At 47.5% G+C, this 23,173-nt stretch overlaps 1 protein-coding gene across 1 annotated transcript in view; it reads left to right on the top strand.

Moving 5' to 3' along the window:
• The first annotated feature begins 7,463 nt into the window (after positions 1-7,463).
• Positions 7,464-23,173, top strand: part of LOC132591685 (oocyte zinc finger protein XlCOF6-like) — a 28,030-nt gene continuing 12,320 nt past the window's right edge. The window contains exons 1-2 of the mRNA XM_060271173.1: positions 7,464-7,865; positions 13,056-14,094. Coding sequence (XP_060127156.1) covers positions 7,825-7,865; positions 13,056-14,094 — 1,080 coding nt within the window. The 5' untranslated portion in view covers positions 7,464-7,824. The remainder of the gene's footprint in view (positions 7,866-13,055; positions 14,095-23,173) is intronic.

Below are 23,173 nucleotides of genomic sequence, written 5' to 3'. Positions count from 1 at the left end.
GAGTCTCCTTGTAGATTTTGTGTAGTTCTTCTGGAATTGGTACCAGCTCATGAGAAGTTGTCCACATGAGCTGGAAAGCTCTCTGGCTCTGAAAGTGAGATGAGCACCACATGTCATAGTCGAACTCGGCTGGACTTAACTGTCCAGGGGTCCTTTACCTTCTACCTGTACAGTATATAAACCCTGAATGTCAGGCAACAGCTGACCTGAGCCATGTAGGGGGTGGGGGAAGTGGACCCCCCTTTTCAGGGATCCCTCTGTTGAAGAACTTGGAGGAGTAGCAGATTCCTCGCCAGGAGGGAGAAGCCACGGCAGCCCTCCTCACATTCCTGCCAGCGCCCATAATGGAGAGGGCTCCCAAAAAGGCCACGTCTCTCTCTCATTCGGTGTCAATGTCCTGCTGGGCTTCCCTTCCCCCATGTTGCTTCCATTCCTCCCTCACCCCCCCCCCATGAACATTCTCCTCCATCCGCCCTTGAGTGGGGCCTCCCAAGACGAGCAGGGAGGGGGGAGAGGGGGCATCTCTATCCAGGCCTTTCTCAAGTCCTTTAAACCTTCCATGGACTCCCTCTCCCCCACCGAAAGATGCGAAAGGCGCACTCGCCGGAAGCCCGGAGCGCCCCACGGATTCCTGCCGGGGGATCTGACGCGAGGGGGGCCAGACCTGCCTGTGTTCGCCTGGGAAATGGAAGCAGAACTGGCGCCGCTACCTGACCTGCATTGCAGGATCCTGGTGCGAGTCAGGAGGGGGTCTCACCCTCACAGCGGGAAGCCGAATGAGGGGTACAATGAGGGGTACATCTGCCACTGAGCTGCGCCCCTCCCCCCTTATGAGCAAAGCCCAAGTTCAAACATCAGCCCCTATTTTTAAAAGGCACCCGTAATGATGACACTGGACTACCCAGGGCCGGCTCTAGGGCAAGGCTCGGTGGCGCAATGCACCGGGGTGCCAGGGGCCCCGGGCCGCTACGCTCGCGGCAGTTGCACGGCGCCCACCCGCCAGCCGCAGCCTCACGGCGCCTAGCACAGTGTACAGGCGCGCTGTGCCTAGTAGAGTGCATAGGCGCGCTGTGCGCCTGCGCCTGGTAGAGCGCACAGGCGCGCTGTGCGCCTGCGCCAGCCAGCCAGCAGCCCTGGCGCCCGCCCGCCAGCTGCAGCCTTGTGGCGCCCCTGTGCGCATGCGCCTGGCACAGTGCATAGGCGCGCTGTGCCCCTGCACCTGCCAGCCATCAGCCCGGCGCCCGCTCGCCAGCTGCAGCCTTGTGGCGCCCCTCTGCGTGTGCGCCCGGCACAGTGCATAGGCGTGCTGTGCACCTGCGCCAGCCAGCCAGCAGCCCGGCGCCCGCCAGACAGCCACAGTACGTGTGTACCCGGCAGAGTCCACAGGCGCGCTGTGCCCATGTGCCCGCCTGCCAGACAGCAGTCCGGCGGTCTCTGATGTTCTGTGCACTGTGATCCTGCAGATAAAATTAACCCAACCGCCTAATGACCCCACCCTCCCCTCTTCCCCTGAGAACTCTTAATGAATCAAAATTAATTCCTCAGATTATTTGCCCAAGGAAGAGGAGAGGGTGAAGGAAGGCACCCAGAGGACCAGAAATGCAGGCGACTCCAAAGCTAAGCTGGAATCAGATAAGTTTTCTCTTAATAGTGCATTTAGTGATTCTGTTCTGCTGTTTTGTGTGTTGAATCCCTGAGCAAAAACTAAAACCTCCCAACCTGCCATTTTGGGGTAGGCTGGGAAAACTGGTGGCCTTCCAGTTGTTGCTGACTACACATCCCATCAGCCAGCGTAGCAGCTGCAGTCCATCAACAGATGGCAATGCCTATTAGGGTGGGTCATAAAAAACTTTTTTTGGAAAATGTTTCCTCCCTTGATCTTATATCAGGCGTATGGTATAAACATAGTCTAATTTCAAATTTGGGACAAATCGGTTAATATTTAGACCCTGCTCCTACAGATTGAAATTTTGCCTCACTACGAGTGATGAAAACATAGGGATTTGACTCATTTATTCTCAGTATGTTAAATTGTGAACTAATAAACTTAAATTTTAGGTTTTATCTAGAGCAATAATAGTTGCATACTATTATTTTCTGCAATATTATTTATTTAAGATAAAACATGTTGATAATTTACATGAAAAACCAATGTTTTTGAACAAATTATATGGAACAATTAAGCAAACGGTGTACTAAACAAGTAAACATAAACAATAAACAATAAAACACCACTCATATTATGTGTTGCATCAAAACATCACATTATACTTAATACTTAAGTATAAATTGTACTAAATGCTTACATTTTGTGTAATTAATAAAATTTTGCCTTATGCAATATTATACATTGTACATTTACACCATATTATATCATGCTAAAAATATGCTTTTATGCCTTACACTAAACGTCTATTTTGGTGCAAAGTCCTTATTTGTCTCTTGTTTTGGGAATTTAGAGCGATTGTTCATTGTTGTTTTGATGGTAGCATCACGTGTTTTCTCTCCAATAACTATCCTAGATGCTCTAGTAACCTCCTTCACTGCACGTTCAACCATTTGCAAATGGCACTTGAATTTTGGAATTGTTAATGAAGTGGTCACAATATTTAACAGTTCATTGTTTGTCATGTTCCTGATGGTTGGTGGCTCATATGTGTCAGTTTCCGACCATTTTATCATTTGTTCCATACAGCCGGCAGATACGACAGGCACTAGTGAGCCACCTGCTATGGCTGCATGGGCCAATTCTGAGCAGCTGTAAGTCACTGCTGAATTCTACAGAGATGAGTGCAGATGTAACTTGCCACAAATACTTTTTGTCAGTAGATAGATTTTTCCAAACTACTTATGGCATTTCTGGGATTGAAACTGATTGTGCAAAGCATTTATATTCAACAACTGGCAAATCGGTGACACTGGGCAGTAATTTCCCAATATGCCATGAAAAGGTGTTAGCCCCAGATGTGGGTCCATCTAGTTCAATGAAGAGATGTTGTAGAGGCAGTTCATTGGCAGGAAGGAGGCAAATATTCCATTGCAATGGCCGGCCAATGTCTATTTCAATAAGATGCTTAATTCCTCCCAGGGCACCTATGTTTGTGTTTGTCCCATCACAAGCAACTGCTGCAAGTTGACTCATACTAGGTCTTTTTCTCTGAGAAATGAGTTAAGAGAATTTGCAATAGATTTCACCTTGCTATCAACCGGTGTAACATGACCACCAATGTAATTTCCATCAGGCAATGAAACAATTGAAATATGCTCCTCTGTTAAATTTTATTAATTACACAAAATGTAAGCATTTAGTACAATTTATACTTAAGTAATTAAGTATAATGTGATGTTTTGATGCAACACATAATATGAGTGGTGTTTTATTGTTTATTGTTTATGTTTACTTGTTTAGTACACCGTTTGCTTAATTGTTCCATATAATTTGTTCAAAAACATTGGTTTTTTCATGTAAATTATCAACATGTTTCATCTTAAATAAATAAATATTGCATAAAATAATAGTATGCAACTATTATTGCTCTACATAAAATCTAAAATTTATGTTTATTAGTTCACAATTTAACATACTGAGAGTAAATGAGTCAAATTCCTATGTTTTCATCACTCGTAGTGAGGCAAAATTTCAATCTGTAGGAGCAGGGTCTAAATATTAACCGATTTGTCCCAAATTTGAAATTAGTCTATGTTTATACCATACGCCTGATATAAGATCAAGGGAGGAAACATTTTCCAAAAAAAGTTTTTTATGACCCACCCTGATGCCTATATTTTGGAACTCCCTGCCTCTTGACAGCAGGTGGTCACCTTCCCTGTACTCTCTTCGCTGGTCACCCAAAACATTTTATCCTGTCCAGATGTTTAGAGAGCTGGTGCAAGTTTTGCTCTGCTTTGAGCCGGTTGCTATTTTAGCTGCTTGAGGTCTTACATTATTCTTGTTAATTCTTCTTGGAAACAATGCCTTATGAGGAACGGCTTAGGGAGATGGGTATGTTTAGCCTGGAGAAGAGAAGGTTAAGGGGTGATATGATAGCCATGTTCAAATATATAAAAGGATGTCATATAGAGGAGTGTGAAAGGTTGTTTTCTGCTGCTCCAGAGAATCGGACACGGAGCAATGGATTCAAACTACAAGAAAGAAGATTCCACCTAAACATTAGGAAGAACTTCCTGACAGTAAGAGCTGTTCGGCAGTGGAATTTACTGCCAAGAAGTGTGGTGGAGTCTCCTTCTTTGGAGGTATTTAAGCGGAGGCTTGACAGGCATATGTCAAGAATGCTTTGATGGTGTTTCCTGCTTGGCAGGGGGTTGCGACTGGGCTCTGACTCCCAGCATTGCCCCCGATCCTGGAGGGTGCTGGCTGCAGGGGCTGATGGGAGCTGGAGCCCAGCGACACCTGCAAGGGTGGCCCTGGGTGCTCACCATCCCTCGCTCAGGTGGGCCTCCTACGTTTCTGACCCAGCAAGGCAGCAGCCTACAGCAATGTTGCAGGTGTTTTGGGGGGACGGAGAGCCTTGGCTGTTGTGCTATGCAAAGAAATGGGCTTGGTTTGAACTTAAGAAGAGCTTGCTGGACCAGGCCAGCGTCCTTCTCTCACAGAGGCCAACCAGATGTTAGTGAGATGCCCACAAACAGGATCCAAACACAAGAGCCCTCTCCCTTCCTGCAGTTTTCCGCAACTGGTCTTCGGAAGCATTGCCCCTTCCGACTGTGGAGGCAGAGCAGACCCAAGGTTACCAGTAGCCACTGAGAAGCCTTACCCTCCACAAATCTGCCCACTGCTCTTCTAAAGCTGTCCGAGTTGGTGGCCGCTTCTGCCTCCAGTAGGAAGGAATTCCACAGTTTACCTATGTCTTGGCGCCTCCCTTGGGAAGCAGCAGTTGTGTGTCCTTCCCGGGGCCCGAGTGGCATTCAAAGGTTCAGCAATTTGTTGCTTTCTCAGTAAACAGTTTATTGCCTTTGTAATTACTGTGATTAAGCGCCTACCCGGCGGTGGCAGGCTGCTTTTTCTGGTGTGGCAAGCGAGTTCCCTGCCACAACGAAGGGTGGGTTGCTTTCTGCCCCCCCCCCCCATTCCACTGCCTCCTACTTTTTCCCAGATCCTGGCATGCCCTCCTGGTGGTTGTGTTATTGTGGGTGAGGAGTTGTTTAAGATTGGGTGGCTGTCTGTAGGCAATGAAAGGTCTTCCTCCCAGAGCTTGAAAAAGAGAGCTGTCATTGTCTAGGAGAGGTTTTTACTGTTTTAACTTGGGAGCTGTATGTGATTACTAGTGTTCTGTTATTTTCTTTTTTGGGTACCAAGTTCTCGCTGGGTATCAGTCTGGCTCTGTTGATCTGTTGTTTAACTTCATCAGGTGGATATTTTAGTTCTAAAAAGGTTTGCTGTAGATCTCTTGGGTGACAGTCTCTGTCTGTAGAGTTGGAACAGATGCGGTTGTAACGTAGGGCCTGGCTATATACAATGGATTGTTTGGTATGTTTGGGATGGTAGCTAGAAGCATGTAGATATGTTTGTCGGTCAGTTGGTTTTCGGTATAAGGTGGTTGGTGTCTATACACCCATCCTGTATTTTTACAGTAGTGTCCCAAAAACGTATTTCTTGCATAGATTGGTTCATTTGTTAGGTTGATTGTGGGGTGAAAGTCATTGAATGTCTGGTGGAAGGTTTCCAGGGTCTGTTGACCATGTGTCCAGATAATAAAAATATTGTCAATGTATCGCAGGTACAAGAGAGGTTTGAGTGGGTGGGAGTTTAGGAAACGTTCTAAATCTGCCATGAAGATGTTGGCATACTGTGGGACCATGTGGGTGCCCATGGCTATGCCGCTGATCTGGAGGAACAGGTCCTCACCAAATTTGAAGTGGTTGTGGGTAAGGACAAAATGGCAGAGTTTGGTAGCAAAGTCCTCTGTGATTTTATCTGAAATGGTGTTCCTTATGGCTTGTAAACCATGTGTAAATCGCAGGCTTGTATGTGTGGAGTGTGTTTTACTTTGAGGGGTGGTTTGGGGACCTCGGCACACAATAAATGGGCAACAAAAATAGTTTGTTTATGTTTCCTGTTTTCTTTCCCCAAGCAGAGATAATATGTAAGTGTGGTGTCAGCTCTCTAAAAAGGTCAACAACTTTGGGAAAGGGGGGAGGGGCGCCGGAGGGATCTTCGCACCACGGCGCCGGATATGCTTAAGACGGCCCTGGGACTACCCTTTAGGGTTGTCGTAAATTACTGTTCCAACCCCGGTTTTTTTGCCCGTGACGGCGGCAAGGCACTGGAGCTAACTTTGGCAAGGCGAGGGGCCGCCCTTGTGGCAAGTGCTTGTCGGTGGCTGGGCAGTGAAGAGCCCCGGAGGGCAGCTTTGGTGCTTATTTGCTCCGAGGATCGAGGCAGGCGCAGCCATGGGCAGGGTCTCCGGGGAGCCGGCGGCAGCTTTATAAGCCGGCGCCCTTCGTGGGGATGGCCTTGTCTGGCGCCACCATGCCTCCTGTCACCACCTTCCGCAAGTTGGGCCCCGAGCTCTAAATTTTGGGAAAGGGAGGGGGCACAGGAGGGATCTTTGCACCAAGGCGCTGGATGAGCTTAAGACGGCCCTGCATGGACTCCCTCTCTTTCCCTCCCCCACCGAAAGATGCGAAAGGCGCACTCGCCGGAAGCCCGGAGCGCCCCACGGATTCCTGCCGAGGGATCCGTCGCGAGGGGAGCCAGACCTGCCTGTGTTCGCCTGGGCTGGGCTGTTAGAACTGGCGCCGCTACCTGACCTGCATTGCAGGATCTTGGTGCGAGTCAGGAGGGGGTCTCACCTTCATAGCGGGAGCCGAATGAGGGGTACATCTGCCACTGAGCAGTGCCCCTCCCCCCTCATGAGCAAAGCCCAAGTTCAAACACCAGCCCCTATTTTTAAAAGGCACCCGTAATGACGACACTGGGCTACCTTTTAGGGTTGTCGTAAATTACTGTTCTAAGCCCCACAAATCCGGTCTACTTTGCAGGGCTGTTGTAACGGGGACACCCCACGCCACGGCCCTGCCTCCCCCACGTTGTGTAAGGGGTGTGAAAATGAACGGACTCCCCCCTCTCCCGGCAAGGGATTAAAAGAGGGAATGTAAACTGTGCCACCTTCGTGCCCCGGAGGTTGGGGGGGGGGGCGCGTCTCTTTCCCTGCCAGCTCCGGGGATCGAACCTAGGACCTTCTCAGCAAAAAAAAAACAAACAGCATAACGGAGCTTGTTTTGAATGAGAATTTGTGCGTTCTGGGAGGGAGGGGTCATTCATTCCTCCTCATGGGTCAGTGAGCTCGGCTTCCTAGAGAGGCAGGAAGGATGGGAAGGGGGAGGGGGGAATAAAGGTTGGAGGGGGAGGGGCGCCATCCACATTCCCGAAAGAGGAGCAGGTCTGCAGAGGAGGAGGGGAAAAAGGTGCAAAATATATCTATATATTGGGGGGGGCGGGTGAGAGAAGGATGTGCTTTTCTCCCCCTTAATCTACAAACAGGGAAGCTGGGAAGGGAGGACAGGATTTGGGGCGAGGTGGGGGGGATGAAAGGAAAGTAGGGGAGTGCCCCCCTCCCCCTTCCTTCTGTTGAAGGACTGAGACTTGAACCGAGGCCCCAGTTCCGCGCCTCTCTCTGCGAGTTCAGGGTTTTCCCTGGCAAGAATCCCTGGGGCGCTTTTGACTCCACGCTCCTTTGTGTGGAGAATCAAAGAGGGAGTCCATGGAAGGGTTAAAGGAGGCGAGAGAGGCCTGAATAGAGACCCCCCCCCCCCATCTCCCTCCTCTCCTCCCTCCCTCCCCTTCTGTCGAGGCTCCTCCGGATGGAGTGGTGGGAGCACTTGGGAGCAATTCGGCAAGAAGGGTGAGCCGGCCATGGGGCCTCTGGGCAAAGGGGACCCCCAGGGAAGGAGGGCAGACGAACTTAGGGGGCTGGGGAGGAAGGGAAGCATCCCTGGGAGAGGAATCGAAGACATCTTGGAGAAAGTGAGAGAGACTTGGGGGCTGCCTGCCTTGACTTCTCCCTCCTGCCCAGGAATCTGCCATGACTTCAAGGCAACCAGGGAGAGATCCCTGAACAGGAGGCCTGATCCACCCACCCTCTCCTCCCTTGAAGCTCAGTCCTTGCCCTGCCATAAGTCCCAGATCAGCAGCTGGAAGGGAGCGCTGGGGGCTGTTATAACGAGTCCAACCATTGGGGGAAAGGGAAAAGGGAGGAAGCCCACTGTAATATTTCCACCCTTTGAGGCTTCTGTCTCATCAACTAGTCTCTCCCATATGCCTGTGTTTCTGTGGAGAAAGATCAAAAGGGTCCCTACCCAGAGATAACTGTGCCCAACTCCTTCTCTCCATTCCACCAGGTTTCCATTATTGCCACTATTTCAGATCTCTTAAATCTTTGGGATTTAAGGGATTGGGAAGATTGTTATGGAAATGGGTGGGGTTCCTCCCCCCCAGCCTGTGTAATTATTATTGCAATTGTTATTTTTTATTTATTCATTGAATCTGTTAGCTGCTTTCTCCTGCCCAGGGCAGCCCAAAGTGAGTTACAACCTGTTGTTGTTGTTGTTGTTGTTGTTATGTTCCACGGTGACCTTGTCGTCTTTGTTATGTTTTCTGTATTTTGGGGGGGGGGAAGAGAAGGGTGTTCTCAGGGCCTACTCCACTGTGAGGGAGACTGAGGCAGCCCCCTCAGGCAGCAGATGCAGAGAGGGGCAAGGAGGGGACTGAGCTGAGTGCCATTTGGCCTGCCCTGATTTAACCCTCTATCCTCTCATCCAGTGGAAGGTGCTGTCCCATTGCCAGTGTCCTAGACACAATATAGCAGCCTTGGGAAGTCAGAGGTTCAGAATGATTTGGGAATGTGTGCAGTTGGTTGGACTGCACCACCAGGAAGATGTTGGAGATCATGGAGGAAGGAGGAATCAAAATACAGATATTCAGCATTTTCAGAAGAGGGGGAAGAAGGAGAAAGTGTGTCCAACTACTGTATATTCCTGTGTATAAGACTACTTTTTAACCCAGGAAAATCTTCTCAAAAGTCGGGGGTCGTCTTATACGCCCAGTCGTCTTATACGGATAAGACTCCCATCATCCCTGGCCATGGGCCATCCTTGCTTTGGCAGGTGGTACTTTGTGTCCAACCACATCTGGAGGGTCAGAGATGCCTCACCTCATCATAGAAGGTTCCTCTAGGGCAGCATTTCTCAACCTTGGATCCTCAGATGTTCTTGGACTGCAACTTCCATAAACACTGACCCCTGGCCTGATGGCTAGGAATGATGGGAATTGTAGTCCCACAACATTTGGGGACCCAAGGTCGAGAAAGGCTGCTCTAGGGCTCAGTGTTGGTGAAACTGGATCTTAAGGGTTCTTGAGAAATTTCCCTGGGATTATGATTGGTATCTAGACCAATCTGTGGTCGTCAACAGGTTTACGTAAGACACCTATCAGCCCATCACCCATTCCCACCACCCTTCTGAGTAATACCCCTCCCACCCTCCCACTATATATAGGGGTCTGGTGACTTCTGTTTCAGTGTATTTTATAAAAGGTTCGTTGATGATTTATTTTTGGTCTTTAAGAATGTCAATAAGATTAATAGTTTTTTTGCATGGTGTCAGGAGATGCACCCCAATATTCAATTTACCACCCATTATCATAGTCAACACATTATCTTTCTGGATACAGTTGTATACCGGGATAACACTAACCAACTGGCAACTAGAACCTATAGAAAGCCTACAGATAGGCTGTCTTATCTGCACTACAAATCATTTCATCCTTTTCATCTTAAATGTAATTTACCATACAGACAATTTTTGAGAATTAAAATAAATTCTACCACTCTGAAGGATTAAAACATAAACTGCAACCAAATGCAGTGGCGTAGCGTGGGTTGTCAGCACCCGGGGCAAGGCAAGTAATTTGCGCCCCCTAACCCGTGGATTTTAGCACTCGAGTCTCTTCCACTAGATTAGTTAAAGAAACCCTTACCCCCTAAGCACATGTATTGTTTGTTATGAAAATACTGATGTAATTAAAGTAAAATGCATCTAAATACAAGTTTATTTTCAAACACTTTATTGAGTGATGAGTGATCATAAAAAAAAAAAATTTAGAGAAGCAAATCTATACATGCACTGGTAGTCGTTAAAGTACCACAAGACTGTGGCTTTCATGAACCATTTCATCAGCTGCATGGCAAGATGAGATGAGAGGCAGATATTTGCTATTACAAATTCAGGCTGGAAAGACTAGCAATGCAAGATGTATTGTAAGTGTTACTTTGCAGGGCACAACTTCAATTCAAGATCCACATTTTAAAAAAAGTTATCTGAGTGGTCTCTGAATTCCTGCATTGCAGGGGGTTGGACTAGATGTCTTCAGGGTCCCTTCCAACTCTATGATTCTATAGTCGTGCCATCTATGATTCTGTGTCATTGACTGAACCTGGGACTTTCTGTGTACAAAGCATGTGTTCTACCACTGAGTTGTGAACCTCCCCCCTTTTATTTTTAAAATCCTGTTGCATTAATACTGTCACAGCTGTGTAAAGCAGCCTTTGTCAACCTGGTGCCCTCCAAGAGACTTTGAATCAGCACCAACCAGCAAGAGATTTATTGTATTGAAGTATGTATTGAAGGGGGAGAGAGCTGATATTGCAGCTATAGAACAGAAGCAAGCAAAAAAGGAGGGTGAATGAAAGAACAGTGCTCAAGAATGTGAAGGGTAGGTTTATATTGTAGCAGAGCAGAAAGAAGAACTTATTCAAGCTCCAGTTCTGACATGCGAGGAAAGGGGGCAGGGGGGACAAACAAAGTCTGTCTGTCTGTCTCTCTCTCTCTCTGTGTGTGTGTGTGTGGCAAAGGGGGGCAGAGAAAAGAAGGATGCAATGAGGATGGGGGGGATAGAAGAAAAGGAGGACCAGTTTGAGAGGGAAACACCGTGAAGGGGGGGGGGAGCGAGCCGAAAACTGAAAATCCTAAAAGGAATTTGGGGGGAGGAGGAGTGTGGGGATTGGGGAAAGAGAGAGAGAGAAGCATGGGGAAAGGGGTGGAAAGAGAAAATAAAAGAGAAAAGTCACTATCAGGTTTGGATTGGAAAACAGCCTTGCATCCTGTGGAATACACTTCAAATGGTAGATCTTGTTAAAGGAAACCACTTTTTTATCATTCAAACAAAAGGTCAAAACACCCCAACATTTAATTGTTATTTCCTCCGTCCTGTCATCAAAAGGGGGCAGGAAAAAGGACCTTATGCATTTTATGAATGAGTAACAGATGGGACTCTAAGACTGAGGAAACCCGTTTTCACAAAGGCGATGGAGAGATAGGTGTGCATTCCAAACCCGCTGGTGTTACAATGGACTGATCAACGAAAAGCAGCCAGCAAGGAGGCTTTACTTTAACAATTAATATAAAATTGAGATTTTAACCGATTCACAAAATTCCAGTGCCAGCTCCCCTCTGCTACACAGAACTCATAAATAAAGCGAACCAAGAGCACTCGACCACCCTCCTACCCCTCTTTCCCCCCTAGGAATGAGACGAGCCCCCACCCCTTACACACCTCTCCCGCTCGTCCCCACCTCTGCCTCCCGAGCAGGAGAGGCGGGAGCAGCAGCAGCAGCAACACCATTTCAGCGGCTCCTCAAAAGCTGCCCTTTCTCGCAGCCGCGCCCACCTCTCTCTTTCCCAGCAAGCGTGTCTCTTTAACCCCATCAGGGCTGGGCTGTCCGTGCCTCTGCCACCCAACTCTTCCAGCCTCGGCAAGTCCACCATTTCGGAGCCGGCAAGTGGGAAGCCCCGATAGGGTTAAAGAGGCTGCGTGAGCCAGGCAAGGGCAGAGAGCTGCGAGCGCGAGCGCGCGCCCACCCCAGATGTTGCGCCCGGTGCGGCTGCCCCCTGGCCCCCCCACGCTACGCCACTGACCAAATGGCGTGTGAATTTGCGAACAGAGGCTATCCTCAACAAATAATAAGAACAGCACAGGCAAGGACGCACAATAGGCCTAGGCCCTAGATATACTGGTACACTCTTTGCAGAACGATCTAAACCTAAATATCGTCTCCTAACTTGATCCTTAGATTTTACCCCATTATCCAACTCAATAGCCAGAATTATTGGAAAACACTGGCACATTTTACAAGAAATCCCAGGTTGTCCAAGTATGCCTCCACACATTGGTTTCCGCAGAACCAAGAATCTGAAAGACATTTTAGTACATGTGGATATGACCAGCGAGAGCCAACCTCAGGCAAGTAAGATCAAAGGTCATTTTAAATGCGGGCGTTGTGCCATATGTAGCCTAACCATCAAACAAAAAGAATTTACCATCCCGAACACCAATAAAGTAATTCAACTAGATACATTTACGAACTGTAATTCTCGGGGCGTGGTATATGCCATCCAATGCAAATGCAGCCTATGGTACATAGGGAGCACAATAAGAACGGTAAAGACTAGAATATTAGAGCACAAAAGCCGCATTGCAAACCAAGTGGTAGAGGCACCGCTCACGTCCCATTTTATAGGAGCTAACCATAGAGTCACAGACTTCAGGTGGTTTGTTATCTACAAATATACAGTGGTGCCTCGCTTAACGAATGCCCTGTAAGACCAATTTTTTGCTAGACGAATGGATTTTGCGATCAGAGGTTGCCTCGCAAGACGACGAGGTTTTCTATGGCTGCCGCTTCGTCTTGCGAAGCGTGGCCATAGAAAAATGAACCTCCGACTGCAAAGTCCAACGTGCAGCAAAAAATTGTCAGGGCTTTTTGACGCCTGCCTTCCCCTTGGCAGCTCCCTTTCCTGTGAGAAAACACTTTTTATAGAAAGTAAACCCCACAGTTCAACCGTATTCTAATATAATGCTGCTTCATTAACGTTGATTAAGGGTTAGGAAAGGCTGATGATGCATTACAATTATTTAACATTATTTCATGTGCCTTTCCTAAAAATTTGGAACATATGGGGGACAGGAGATGTACGAGATGTTAAAATAAAAATAGGTGCTAATTGATGTGTGTAATATCCCTTTGTTCTTTTCCTAGAAAACAATTTCTCTCTCCCCCACCCCCGTCGAAAAAGGACAATGGAGAAGGCAGTCAAAATTATGGTGGGCCTTGTCCAATGGGAATAACAAAGAAATCGTTTAAATACATGGAGTGTGGAAAGAGCTTCACTGACAGTGGAAAACTTAAAATTCATCAACAGACTCACACGGGGGAGAAACCATTTCAATGTATGGAGTGTGAAAAGAGCTTCAGTCAGAGTGCACACCTTAGAATTCATCAACGGACTCACACGGGGGAGAAACCATTTAAGTGCATGGAATGTGGAAAGAGCTTCAGTCAGAGTGGAGACCTTAGAAAACATCACCGGACTCACATGGGGGAGAAACCATTTAAATGCATGGAATGTGGAAAGAGCTTCACTGATAGTGGAACACTTAGAATTCATCAACGGAGTCACACGGGGGAGAAACCATTTCAATGCATGGACTGTGGAAAGAGCTTCAGTCAGAGTGGACACCTTAAAATTCATCAACGGACTCACACAGGGGAGAAACCATTTAAATGCATGGAATGTGGAAAGTGCTTCAGTGAGAGTGGAAGCCTGAATTTACATCATCAGACTCACACAGGGGAGAAACCATTTAAGTGCATGGAATGTGGAAAGAGCTTCAGTGGTAGTGGACACCTTAGAAGCCATCAACGGACTCACACGGGAGAGAAACCATTTCAATGCATCGAGTGTGGAAAGAGCTTCAGTGAGAGTGGACACCTTAGAATTCATCAACGGAGTCACACGGGGGAGAAACCATTTAAGTGCATGGAATGTGGAAAGAGCTTCAGGAGGAGTGGACACCTGAATTTACACCACCAGACTCACACGGGGGAGAAACCATTTCAATGCAACGAGTGTGGAAAGAGCTTCAGTCAGAGTGGACACCTTAGAATTCATCAACGGACTCACACGGGGGAGAAACCATATAAATGCACAGAGTGTGGAAAGAGCTTCAGTCAGAGTGGAGACCTTAGAAAACATCAACGTACTCACACGGGGGAGAAACCATATAATTCCAAGGAAGCGGACAGAGGTTCAGTTGAAGTGGAAGTCTTACAAACCATCAAAAGACTCTGAGGGGTAAGAGCTGTAAGAGTGGAAACTCTACAAGCCATCAATTAAAGAAGAGAAATGGTTTAAATAGAAGGATTGTAGATTCTGCTTTGGTTATTATGGAACACTTTTTAGAGTGTAGAATCTGTTTCTCTACGAGTTGACAATTTCTCTCACATCAATAACAGGAAATCAATATTAAATGCATGCATCGTATGTGAGCTGTTGTTTGTATGTAACATTGTCTACACTTGTTTTTAAAGTAATGAGGGTAACATTTCAGAAAAGTAAGCATAATATAATACTTAATGTAGTGTTAGATAGGGAGGGGAGTGTGTGCGTCTGGAGTGTTGCTTCTGAATGAGGATTGACTGAGAGTGAGATGGTTTTGGTGTTTGGTGGAGGGAGTTGGAAATGTTTGTATGTGGGAATGGAGAGTTGCACAAAGTGGAACTGAGATTGGTGGTGTTGCTTTGGAAGCAGAGTTAGATTAGCATAACTCCCACTGTTATAATTGCAATAATGGAACCATGAAGACACAGAAAGATTGAAAGCACCTACTTATATGCCCAAGGTAACCTTGAAACCCTCATCTGTTGTTTTGATATACTGTATAGATATATTGTGCATAGGTACGTTTTGTGGCAGGAGAAATAAAAGGGATATTTAGTGGCATAACAAGGAAAGGCTCTGTTCCTAGCTGCACGTCTTGCATGAGGAGGGAAGGGGGCACAGGCAAGAAGGGGCCGTACCAGAGCATCTCAAAGCAGTGGGGGGGTGGCGCACAGTGACACAAGTGTGTGTAGAATGCTACCCCCAAAATGACACAAGGGAGAAACAATAATGTGGAAGCAGGCAGGTCCGAAACCAAGAGTGCTAAGGGTCAACTTCTTCCAAATCCACCAGCTGCCCCAAGGCAGGAGCCACCTCTGGGCCCTGAGGGTGGAAAGCCTCCCTCCAGCTTTGCAAGTGGAGATGCTCCTAGGAAATCCTCCTGCCAGCAGACCACAATGCGTATTATTGAAGGGCTTCTGGTTTGCTTCTGATCTGAATGGCGGTGTGATCTGTGTTGTCTTAACAAAGGCAATCTTTTCGTGGCTTTTGTCCAGCCTGCTGCTGGATGTGCCTCAATCTATAAAACAGTGTTGGGGAGGCTGCCTTTCTTTTTTGGTGGGGAGAAGATAGTTGTCCCCAGGTAACTGCTCAGTGTCCCAGTAAGGCTGCTTTGGGGGGGGGGGGAGCACTCCTCTCTGGTTCCTCTCAGGCAGCAAATGTCTTCGCCCCCCCCCCAATGGCTGGCTCCACAACTGCGCTTCAAAGAGGATCTTTCAATGCAAACATTGGGAGGCGTCTCCCAACAGCAACCCTTGTCTACTGTTAACAGAAAATCTGAGGGCTCCCTTGGACAAAACAAGACCCCAACCAAGCATATCAGAGCAAAACAGCAGCCAGTAGGCTTGGCCTTTATTAAAGAAAGTACTGTCGCGACAGGGCCCCACCTGCAACAAGGTGAAGCAAGATGGAGACCCTGAACAAAGGGGGTCTTCCCTTTTTATTAGCATCCCACCACCAAGGTACACCCCTAAAGATACACCACTAATATGTCACTAATATGTCATTGATACATCACAAAAAGTAGGGGTCCAGAGGTAGAAATTTGAGTACCTGGCCAGCTGCTCCTGGCCTCTTCTTGCCCCCTCCCTGTTACATTCCACAGGACAAAGAGAAGTTTCACAGTCATTATGAAGGTGATAGCTGTTCTTTGATTAGATCCTGAGTCAATCCAATGTCTCTCAAAGCAAAGAAATGTTGGAATTATGAAAATCCACCACAGTAGTGATTTTATATGAATTTCCATACCTTTCTACTGAATAAAAGGAGACTAAAAGGCGCTGTGAGTTAAACCACAGAGCCTAGGGCTTGCTGATCAGAAGGTCAGCAGTTCGAATCCCTGCGACGGGGTGAGCTCCCGTTGCTCAGTCCCAGCTCCTGACAACCTAGCAGTTCGAAAGCACCTCAAAGTGCAAGTAGATAAATAGGTACTGCTACTGCGGGAAGGTAAACAGCGTTTCCATGTGCTGCTCTGATTCGCCAGAATCGGCTTAATCATGCTGGCCACATGACCTGGAAACTGTACACCGGCTCCCTTAGCCAATAACGTGAAATGAGCACCGCAACCCCAGAGTCTGTCACGACTGGACCTAATGGTCAGGGGTCCCTTTTGTTAGGATTCCGTTCCACCTCAAGAGGAACAGGCATGTAAAGTGTTGCTGTGTGTCACATGATTGTACACTTCCGTTTTGCGCTTTTTGTATTTGCTATGCAGTACGCACTTGCTATGCTTATGCTGATGAAGAAAGACACGTTTGGTCTTGCTGAATAAATGCTTGTAAATATGCAAGAGAACGTTTCTGTGTCTCCTCTTGTTGCTGCTGCTGCCAACCACGCTAAACGCTGGAGTGGACTCTGCAGATAACGTGTCCAAGTTCACAGAGAAATTGGACCGATTCCAGTTGGCTACACTGGAGGGAGAAGACACCTGGCAGATGCTAACCGGGGGGCTTGGAGGCCAGGTCTTCAGTGTGTATGCCAACACCTTTACCTTTAAAACTCAACTGGTTATAAAATAGCAACCTTAGATACAATGTAGCAAGCATCGGCAGCTGTAGTACCCAAGTGGCCATTGCTAGGGGGTGCTGTTTTGCAACTGCTTCTGATACCCTGCTTCTGATTGGTTGGGAAACCAGGTAACTGTCAGAAATAACTGATAGCTTGCTGATTGGAGATTGCCAGCCCATGGAGAGGATGAGGTCCTGCAGGAAAAAATCCTTCCTGTTATAAATTAAAAAGATCATTGCATTTCAAACTTGCCTTTGAACCAGCTGTCCTCCAAGCAGCTCCCATGTGAAATAAGCGGATATATCTATTTCTATATCTATAATGGCAAGGGATAAAACCTCAACAGGGTGCTAATTAGCTGTGCAAAATTGGAAGTTGCAAGCTCTGAGATCAGGTCTTTGCAGAGCCTGCTTGTCCTGTTTTTCACCATGAATGGCTGCTGTTTCGTAAGGGGATCCTGCAATGTGTGATCCTTGACAAACTGCTTTGGGCAGCATTAAGGATGGGTCTCTGTGGGTCGCCCAGTCAGCCTTATAATCAAAATAAATGCCTAGGCATTTAAACTACTTATCTAGCTGAATGGTGTCTCCACTTATCACCCACTTATATGCTCTCCATGTTGTTGTTTAGTCGTGTCCGACTCTTCGTGAGCCCATGGGCCATAGCACTCTCCATATAAGACCATAATTTCTAACTTCTCCAAATTTAGTACAAGTTTGCTACCTTCACAGTAAGGTGGTCGCTCTCAATCCAGTCCCCCCCCCCCCGAAGGTTTCAACTTGGTTTCTTAGTGCAGAGGAGCCTCGGATTTAACTTATTTCCTCTTCCAGAAATGTATGTGAACTCCCCTGGCTGGGTTGCCTGGCAATGAGCCATTCCAGATCAGTCTGCCAAAACTCATGTACAGTTTGGCAAGACCGACTCCAGAGTCATTTATATAGGAGTCTTTAGAATATAATGGGTCAGAGAAACGTTTAGGCAAGGGGTACACAGTGTCAAATCCTAGCTCCCTCAGAAATTCAAGATTGCCCTTGCCCACGCTTGCATTAAAATCACCTGCCGTTAACAAGCCAATGGTGTGGAATTCCAGTTCTAATTCCTCAAGAAATAAAGTGAGTTGGTTCGAGTAGCCCAATAGGGCAAGGAGGAATAAATACATTAAGTATGATTAGGACTAAATCTTAAAAACCCAGTAAGAAATGCCTGGGCAATGTCATCCCATGTCTGGAGGGGACTCACTTTAAATTTAGTCTCCCTTGCACAAATAAAGGTTAATCCCACTTTCTAACGGGCCCATGATGTTCTATTTGTGGGCTAAAAGGGAATATGATTTTTATCCCTCCAAACAGATTTCCTAATGAACCCACCTTTCTTCTAATAATATGATATCAAAAGACTCGATAACACCTTTTATTATTATTATTACTAGCTGGACCTTGCACGCGTTGCTGTGCCTCAGTTTGTTAAATGGAGGGTCAGAGTCCCCCTTCAGACTCCCCTGACCGTCAGAGTCCCCCTGTTTTTTGTGTGTGTTATGTTTAGATAGGGGTATCCCTGTGTCTCCCCCCCCACTTTGTATTGACCCATTAGATAGCCCTGTCTCCTATTCTGGTCCCACCCCCACCCCAGGCAGGGAAGGGTTGACCTATCCATGTCTCGTATTAGGTCCCCCCACTATATCTGGGGACGGCCTTACCTATCCCTGTCCCCTATTTGGTCCCCCACAACCCAGGCAGGGAAGGGGTTACGTATCCCTGTCCCCTATTGCGGTCCCCCCCACCCCACCCATGCAAGGACTTACCTATCCCTGCCCCCTATTTCCACCACCCCCACCTCAATCAGGGAAGGACTTACCTATCCATGCCCCCTATTTTGACCCCCACCCCACCCCAACCAGGGAAGGCTTTACTTATCCCTGACCCCTATTTGGGCTCCCCACCGATTGAGGGTAATATGGAGGGGGTGGGGGTTTGGTGGGTGGTGTTGTAGAGCGAGGGTAATATGGAGGTGGTGTGGGGTGTCGAGGTGGGATTTCTGTGTGTGTTGGGGTGTGGGGGTGGATTGGGGAAGGTGGAATGGTAGGAAGTTCTAGAGGGTGGGTGTTGTTTTAGATTGAGGGTAACATGGAGGCGATCTGGGTTTATGAGGTGGGAGTTCTGTGGCGGGCGTAGTGGGGTAAGGTGGAATGTTAGGAAGTAATTGAGGGTGGGTGTTGTTATAGACGCATTGTAATATTGAGGTGGTCAGGCGTCCCGAGGTGTGAGTTACGTGTGTGTGGTGGATTTGAGGGGTAATGGGGAAGGTGGAATTTTAATAAATTTTTGAGGGTGGGCGGTGTTGTAGATGGAGGGGAAGATGGAGGCGGTCAGGTTTTATGAGGTACAAGTTATGTGTGGGGCGGGTGTCGGGTGGGGTAGTGGGGTAAGGTGGCATGGTAAGAAGTTATTGAAGGTGGGTTGTGTTGTAGAGTGAGGGCAATATGGAGGTGGTCAGGGGTCCCGAGGTTGGAGTTATGTAGGGGGGTAGGGGTTAGGAGGGGGGTGTTGTAGTGAGGGTAATATGGAGGGGGTGGGGTGGGTTTGGTGGGTGGTGTTGTAGACTGAGGGTAATATGTAGGTGGTTAGGGGTCCCGAGGTGGGAGTTATGTTTGGTGAGGATGGGGGTTATGGTGTATGAAGTTTGCGGTGGATGGCGGGGCGGTTGGATCTCCTGGGTGGAATTTTAATAAATTTTTGAGGGTGGGCGGTGTTGTAGATGGAGGGGAAGATGGAGGCCATCAGGTTTTATGAAGTGGGAGTTATGTGTGGGGTGGGTGTCGGGTGGGGTAGTGGGGTAAGGTGGCATGGTAAGTTATTGAAGGTGGGTTGTGTTGTAGAGTGTTGTTGTAGAGTGAGGTAATAATCTTACCAACTCTGCTTCCAAAGCACCACCACCAGACTCTCACTAGTCTGTTGAAATACAGTAAAGTGTGAACTCTGACTGAAGCTTGTTCCACACTCCTGTGAGTCTCCTTGTAGATTTTGTGTAGTTCTTCTGGAATTTGTACCAGCTCATGAGAAGTTGTCCACATGAGCTGGAAAGCTCTCTGGCTCTGAAAGTGAGATGAGCACCACATGCCATAGTCGAACTCGGCTGGACTTAACTGTCCAGGGGTCGTTTACCTTCTACCTGTACAGTATATAAACCCTGAATGTCAGGCAACAGCTGACCTGAGCCATGTAGGGGGTGGGGGAAGTGGACCCCCCTTTTCAGGGATCCCTCTGAAGTATAATGTGATGTTTTGATGCAACACATAATATGAGTGGTGTTTTATTGTTTATTGTTTATGTTTACTTGTTTAGTACACCGTTTGCTTAATTGTTCCATATAATTTGTTCAAAAACATTGGTTTTTTCATGTAAATTATCAACATGTTTCATCTTAAATAAATAAATATTGCATAAAATAATAGTATGCAACTATTATTGCTCTACATAAAATCTAAAATTTATGTTTATTAGTTCACAATTTAACATACTGAGAGTAAATGAGTCAAATTCCTATGTTTTCATCACTCGTAGTGAGGCAAAATTTCAATCTGTAGGAGCAGGGTCTAAATATTAACCGATTTGTCCCAAATTTGAAATTAGACTATGTTTATACCATACGCCTGATATAAGATCAAGGGAGGAAACATTTTCCAAAAAAAGTTTTTTATGACCCACCCTAATGCCTATACTTTGGAACTCCCTGCCTCTTGACAGCAGGTGGTCACCTTCCCTGTACTCTCTTCGCTGGTCACCCAAAACATTTTATCCTGTCCAGATGTTTAGAGAGCTGGTGCAAGTTTTGCTCTGCTTTCAGCCGGTTGCTATTTTAGCTGCTTGAGGTCTTACATTATTCTTGTTAATTCTTCTTGGAAACAATGCCTTATGAGGAACGGCTTAGGGAGATGGGTATGTTTAGCCTGGAGAAGAGAAGGTTAAGGGGTGATATGATAGCCATGTTCAAATATATAAAAGGATGTCATATAGAGGAGGGTGAAAGGTTGTTTTCTGCTGCTCCAGAGAATTGGACACGGAGCAATGGATTCAAACTACAAGAAAGAAGATTCCACCTAAACATTAGGAAGAACTTCCTGACAGTAAGAGCTGTTCGGCAGTGGAATTTGCTGCCAAGAAGTGTGGTGGAGTCTCCTTCTTTGGAGGTATTTAAGCGGAGGCTTGACAGGCATATGTCAAGAATGCTTTGATGGTGTTTCCTGCTTGGCAGGGGGTTGCGACTGGGCTCTGACTCCCAGCATTGCCCCCGATCCTGGAGGGTGCTGGCTGCAGGGGCTGATGGGAGCTGGAGCCCAGCGACACCTGCAAGGGTGGCCCTGGGTGCTCACCATCCCTCGCTCAGGTGGGCCTCCTACGTTTCTGACCCAGCAAGGCAGCAGCCTACAGCAATGTTGCAGGTCTTTTGGGGGGACGGAGAGCCTTGGCTGTTGTGCTATGCAAAGAAATGGGCTTGGTTTGAACTTAAGAAGAGCTTGCTGGACCAGGCCAGCGTCCTTCTCTCACAGAGGCCAACCAGATGTTAGTGAGATGCCCACAAACAGGATCCAAACACAAGAGCCCTCTCCCTTCCTGCAGTTTTCCGCAACTGGTCTTCGGAAGCATTGCCCCTTCCGACTGTGGAGGCAGAGCAGACCCAAGGTTACCAGTAGCCACTGAGAAGCCTTACCCTCCACAAATCTGCCCACTGCTCTTCTAAAGCTGTCCGAGTTGGTGGCCGCTTCTGCCTCCAGTAGGAAGGAATTCCACAGTTTACCTATGTCTTGGCGCCTCCCTTGGGAAGCAGCAGTTGTGTGTCCTTCCCGGGGCCCGAGTGGCATTCAAAGGTTCAGCAATTTGTTGCTTTCTCAGTAAACAGTTTATTGCCTTTGTAATTACTGTGATTAAGCGCCTACCCGGCGGTGGCAGGCTGCTTTTTCTGGTGTGGCAAGCGAGTTCCCTGCCACAACGAAGGGTGGGTTGCTTTCTGCCCCCCCCCCCCATTCCACTGCCTCCTACTTTTTCCCAGATCCTGGCATGCCCTCCTGGTGGTTGTGTTATTGTGGGTGAGGAGTTGTTTAAGATTGGGTGGCTGTCTGTAGGCAATGAAAGGTCTTCCTCCCAGAGCTTGAAAAAGAGAGCTGTCATTGTCTAGGAGAGGTTTTTACTGTTTTAACTTGGGAGCTGTATGTGATTACTAGTGTTCTGTTATTTTCTTTTTTGGGTACCAAGTTCTCGCTGGGTATCAGTCTGGCTCTGTTGATCTGTTGTTTAACTTCATCAGGTGGATATTTTAGTTCTAAAAAGGTTTGCTGTAGATCTCTTGGGTGACAGTCTCTGTCTGTAGAGTTGGAACAGATGCGGTTGTAACGTAGGGCCTGGCTATATACAATGGATTGTTTGGTATGTTTGGGATGGTAGCTAGAAGCATGTAGATATGTTTGTCGGTCAGTTGGTTTTCGGTATAAGGTGGTTGGTGTCTATACACCCATCCTGTATTTTTACAGTAGTGTCCCAAAAACGTATTTCTTGCATAGATTGGTTCATTTGTTAGGTTGATTGTGGGGTGAAAGTCATTGAATGTCTGGTGGAAGGTTTCCAGGGTCTGTTGACCATGTGTCCAGATAATAAAAATATTGTCAATGTATCGCAGGTACAAGAGAGGTTTGAGTGGGTGGGAGTTTAGGAAACGTTCTAAATCTGCCATGAAGATGTTGGCATACTGTGGGACCATGTGGGTGCCCATGGCTATGCCGCTGATCTGGAGGAACAGGTCCTCACCAAATTTGAAGTGGTTGTGGGTAAGGACAAAATGGCAGAGTTTGGTAGCAAAGTCCTCTGTGATTTTATCTGAAATGGTGTTCCTTATGGCTTATAAACCATGTGTAAATCGCAGGCTTGTATGTGTGGAGTGTGTTTTACTTTGAGGGGTGGTTTGGGGACCTCGGCACACAATAAATGGGCAACAAAAATAGTTTGTTTATGTTTCCTGTTTTCTTTCCCCAAGCAGAGATAATATGTAAGTGTGGTGTCAGCTCTCTAAAAAGGTCAACAACTTTGGGAAAGGGGGGAGGGGCGCCGGAGGGATCTTCGCACCACGGCGCCGGATATGCTTAAGACGGCCCTGGGACTACCCTTTAGGGTTGTCGTAAATTACTGTTCCAACCCCGGTTTTTTTGCCCGTGACGGCGGCAAGGCACTGGAGCTAACTTTGGCAAGGCGAGGGGCCGCCCTTGTGGCAAGTGCTTGTCGGTGGCCGGGCAGCGAAGAGCCCCGGAGGGCAGCTTTGGTGCTTATTTGCTCCGAGGATCGAGGCAGGCGCAGCCATGGGCAGGGTCTCCGGGGAGCCGGCGGCAGCTTTATAAGCCGGCGCCCTTCGTGGGGATGGCCTTGTCTGGCGCCACCATGCCTCC

The sequence above is a fragment of the Zootoca vivipara genome, chromosome 2 (genome assembly GCF_963506605.1).
Source record: "Zootoca vivipara chromosome 2, rZooViv1.1, whole genome shotgun sequence".
NCBI classification, from domain to species: Eukaryota; Metazoa; Chordata; class Lepidosauria; order Squamata; family Lacertidae; genus Zootoca; species Zootoca vivipara.
The sequence above is the reverse complement of the archived record's forward strand: the minus strand, read 5'-3'. Positions and strand labels throughout refer to the sequence as shown.